The sequence below is a fragment of the Protobothrops mucrosquamatus genome, unplaced genomic scaffold, assembly GCF_001527695.2.
Source record: "Protobothrops mucrosquamatus isolate PMUCROS unplaced genomic scaffold, P.Mucros_1.0 scaffold668, whole genome shotgun sequence".
NCBI lineage: Eukaryota > Metazoa > Chordata > Lepidosauria > Squamata > Viperidae > Protobothrops > Protobothrops mucrosquamatus.
In genome coordinates this window covers 183,490-187,822 of record NW_015386956.1, presented here as the reverse complement: position 1 = coordinate 187,822, position 4,333 = coordinate 183,490, and the positions used below count along the sequence as shown (strand labels likewise).

Below are 4,333 nucleotides of genomic sequence, written 5' to 3'. Positions count from 1 at the left end.
TTGAAGACCCCTGACCAACACTCATCCAATTTGGTTTGGCCTTTGCAGCAAGTCCATCATAAAAAAAGTGCAAACCATCCCAATTATCTAAATGAGTAATAGCATCCCATATGGTTAAACAAATAGCAATTCAGTACACTTCTTCAAAGCCAGTTGAGGGGCTGCAAAATGATTGAGTTGAGTTCTGTTGTCTCTCCAGAAACAAAGGACTTGAGCCATTTACATCAATTTTGGAAAACAATCAAACCCTCACTTGGTAGTTCTGAGATTCCAGGAATACTGTAAATTTCAAGGACAAATACATGATGTACAAAATAGAAAGCTTTTTTTTTTTTCCTAATTAACGACAAACGACGTTAATTTTGTCTCTCCAGTATAGTACCTTACGGGTATATTCATGTAGTCCTCGTGGTTTTGCAGGACATTTAATTTTGTACGTCTTTCATTTTAATGTAGAGAGGTCCTTACATCTATTTCAGAATAGGATAAGAGGTCTAACAAGTGTAAATTTTGCAATAAAGACCTCAGTCTGAACTCCTTTGCAATTCCTCCAGGTTCTTGAACTGATAACTATTTTATTGGACAGAAATAGCTCTGGAACATCCTTTATAGGAGTCCCTGGTCTCTACCAGAATTTTATCTATTGGTCCTTCTTCAACAGCTCCTGCGTCAGACCAACAGCAACGTTTCATATGAGATCATGCCTAGGGCTTTGCCTCTTAGTATGAATTAACGCAGGGCTCTTCAAACTTGGCCCTTTTATGACTTGTGGACTTCAACTCCCAGAATTCCTCAGCCACGCTGGGAGTTGAAGCCCACAAGTCATAAAAGGGCCAAGTTTGAAGACCCCTGAATTAACGTTTTGAAGTACTAGCTCTTTCAGCTTCTCCATAGACTGAAGTCATTAGTGGTATTGTTTGTGCTGCCTCCATCTGGGAATCGGGGATCAAAAACTCCACCAGGATGTCCATAAGGGAGTAAATGACATGCCTGAAAAGAAAGAAGGATTTTGAACCAACATGACAGTAGATTCCAAGTACGAATATCCAAGGAGATGAACCCTCTAGTATTAGAAATGGCTTAATGGTGTGGTTTGTTGAATAATAAGCTCAAGACATCATCACCTATGACAGTGATGGCGAACCTTTTAGAGACCGAGTGCCCAAACTGCAACCCAAAACCCACTTATGTATCGTCGGGTGCCGGGTGGGCGTGGCCCATTTGGTGAGTGTGGCCACTTGGGTGGGCGTGGCTGTGGTGGTAACGGCAGACTGGGTGGGATTAAAAAGTTCAATCAATCAATTCCAACTTTGCGAGATTTTTTTTTCCCGTGAGAAGTTGAAATTGATTGATTGATTGAACCTTTTTTTTTTGCACACGACGAGAGAAGCCTAAAGCGAAAAGGTCTTATAAAACCCAGCTGAAGGCCTAGGACTGGGGCGACGTCACGTGTGCCCACAGAGAGGCTCTGCATGCCACCTGTGGCACGCATGCCATAGGTTTGCCACCATGGACCTATGAGATAAAGCCAGGTAGTTTTCTTGGCAACAATATGGAGGTGGCCTCTGTCTTCTTCCCCAACACTTTTCTTTCTAAGTTGGTTTCCTATCCGAGGACTAAATCAATCTCAACCTGCTTTGCTTTTTCAAGATCAGCAAAGCCTTCTAGATGCTGTCAGCTGTTTATAGGAGCCCCGCTAATCTCATGCTCAAAGAGATGTTAGGACTTTAACACATCACATTAACAGCCAGCATCCAGCTGGGGAGTGACCTTTTATAGTGTCACTTTATTTAGATTACGGGGAAAGAACTTATCGCTGGGAGAAAAAATATGGAACGGCTTAAACAGGAAGCCCTCCATTTGTAGGTCTTGCCTACTTACTAAACCTAGCATTCCATTTTATCTCTCAAGATCCCGTGCTAGAGGTAGTCCTTGTTTAGCGACTGATCAAAATTAGAATGGCACTGAAAAAAGAGACCTGTGACTGATGCATGCACTGATAACCATCGCAGCTTCCCAGCCAGCGGTAACATGATGAAAAATCAAATACTTGGCAACTGGCACGGATTTACAACGGTTGCAGCATCCTGTATTTGAGGGGTTACAAAAAAACCCATTTTCCAAAGCACCAGAAGTCAAGACGAACCGTCGGATGGAAACTGATCGAAGAGAGAAGCAACTTAGAACTAGAAATTTCCTAACGGTGAAATCAATCAACCAGTGGAATGGCTTGCCTGCAGAAGTTACAGGTGCTCCATCATCACTGGTAGCTTTCAGGAAGAGTCTGGACAGCCGTTTATCTGACATGGTATAGACCAGGGGTCTTCAAACATGGCCCTTTTATGACTTGTGGACTTCAACTCCCAGAATTCCTCAGCCAGGCACGCTGGATGAGGAATTCTGGGAGCTGAAGTCCACAAATCATCAAAGGGCCAAGTTTGAAGACCTCTGGTATAGACTCTCCTGCTCAAGCACGGGGTTGGACTACATGACCTCCAAGATCCCTTTCAACTTTCTATGTTCTATACAAATGGCATTCACAACCTTCCCAGTTGGCTTCCAACAAGCAAAGTTGACGAGGGAAGCAAAATTCGTTTAAGGACGCAGCAAAAAAGGTGGAAAAGCACTCACTTAGTGACCGCATGTCTTACTGATGAGAGATCTGTGATCCTAAGCTGAGGGCCACTTGTTATTTTATTCAATGGCTCTGCCCAGTGTAAGTATTGACTCATTTTCCTACCTTGATATCATACGGCGAAAAGTTACCTGTTGATGCTTGGATGCTGCATGGATTCTAAGACAAGGCTCCAGCTTTCTTGACATTTATTGATACCTAAAAATTCTTGGAGTGACTCTGTGGGAATTAGAGACTGGTATGAATTCACAAGAAAAAAAATGGTAGCAGTATAATACAACACAGGGCATCCCAAAGATGCTTTTTTTCAAGAGGCCACTGGAGTTTCTTGTTTGAGAACAATAGCAGAACAAACCCATCAGGACAAAATTTAGCAGTCCATCTGCATGTAAAAGACAAAAGCCAATCTTTTGAAGACAGCTAAGTCCACATCTTGGACAGAGAGGACCACTGGTTTGAAAGAGAGGTCAAAGAGGCCATCTAGGTCAAAATTGAACAGCCCTCTCTCAACAGAGGGGGAGGGATATGACATCATCTATCTCCAGTCTATAACTCCGTCCTTTCAGCGGTTCCAAGAAGGCTCCACACCCCACTGAGATGACCTTGAAAACACAGATCAACCTCCAAGTGGTCTCAACGGCTCTTTGAAAGAAGGCAAATGACCAGCTGTCTGCAACGAATATAAATCCTTCCATTCCCCACTATCCAGTCAGAGCTGAAGAAGCTTCTTGGATGAGAAGCGAAACGTCTTCAAAGAAAAACAAGAAAGTCCAGTTGCCTACTGGAAAAGCACCTTTGGGACAACCATAACCTGGATGATTGAGAATCTCCATAGACCACACAGGGCATATTTAGGGAAATATCAGTGTTTTGACATCAATGATTAATTCTGCTTTCTCCAGAGCAGAGCCCATGTTATGGAACAAGCCGTCCTTTGCTTATTGAGGGTTTTAGGAAGAGATTCAAAAACATACTTTTTCACCAGTCCTTTTAATGTTGTGGAACACTGATGTTTTATGTTTGCTTCTTGTGATTTTTCTTTTTTATGTTTTAAAAGAAACGTGTGCTGTGTACGGTATGTCTTTTCAGCCTACACATAAATAAAATGTTTTTTTTAAAAAGGCTTAGAGCTGAAGAAATCAACAGGACACCTTTTGTATGTGGGAGTTTTCAAACCAAGAGGCCCATTTGATGGGCATGATTATGGTTTATTATTATTATTAGCATGCTGGATTCAAAAAAAAAAAAAAGAAATGATGGGGTGAATTGTAGCCAAAAAAGAGCCCATTTGGGAGCAATTTTGCATGTTCATGGATGATAGGCTTTCTATCATTTCGTTCAGCTCTATTTCTCTTGTAAGTTGTGTTAGCTCTGGGGGATTCCCTAGATCAGGAAAGAGACTTTAGAAGACTAGAATTAAGCTGTATTGAAATAGAAAAGAATATTTGCAGCTCAGGGTTGAACTGTGAGGTCCTTGGTGCTCTCTGAGCTTGGTGGCCTTCTTGCAGATGTTTCATGACCCAACTAGGTAATACCATCAGTGCTAGTGAGATAGCTCTATTATCTTTTATTTTCTCTGATTATCTTGCAAATTTGATTTATGTTTTTCTTCCCCTCCCCAATGACTTGGGGGTGGGGGGCACATTGTGCCTCTTCCTAAAACTATTATCTTTCCCAGGGATCAGGGAATGAATGGCT

At 42.1% G+C, this 4,333-nt stretch overlaps 1 protein-coding gene across 1 annotated transcript in view; it reads right to left on the bottom strand.

Moving 5' to 3' along the window:
• Nucleotides 1-854: 854 nt before the first annotated feature.
• SNX19 (sorting nexin 19) overlaps nucleotides 855-4,333 on the bottom strand; it is a 34,931-nt gene continuing 31,452 nt past the window's right edge. The window contains exons 10-11 of the mRNA XM_029284509.1: nucleotides 2,767-2,854; nucleotides 855-990 (exon numbers count right to left, since the gene is read on the bottom strand). Of these exons, the coding sequence (XP_029140342.1) occupies nucleotides 855-990; nucleotides 2,767-2,854 (224 nt within the window). The remainder of the gene's footprint in view (nucleotides 991-2,766; nucleotides 2,855-4,333) is intronic.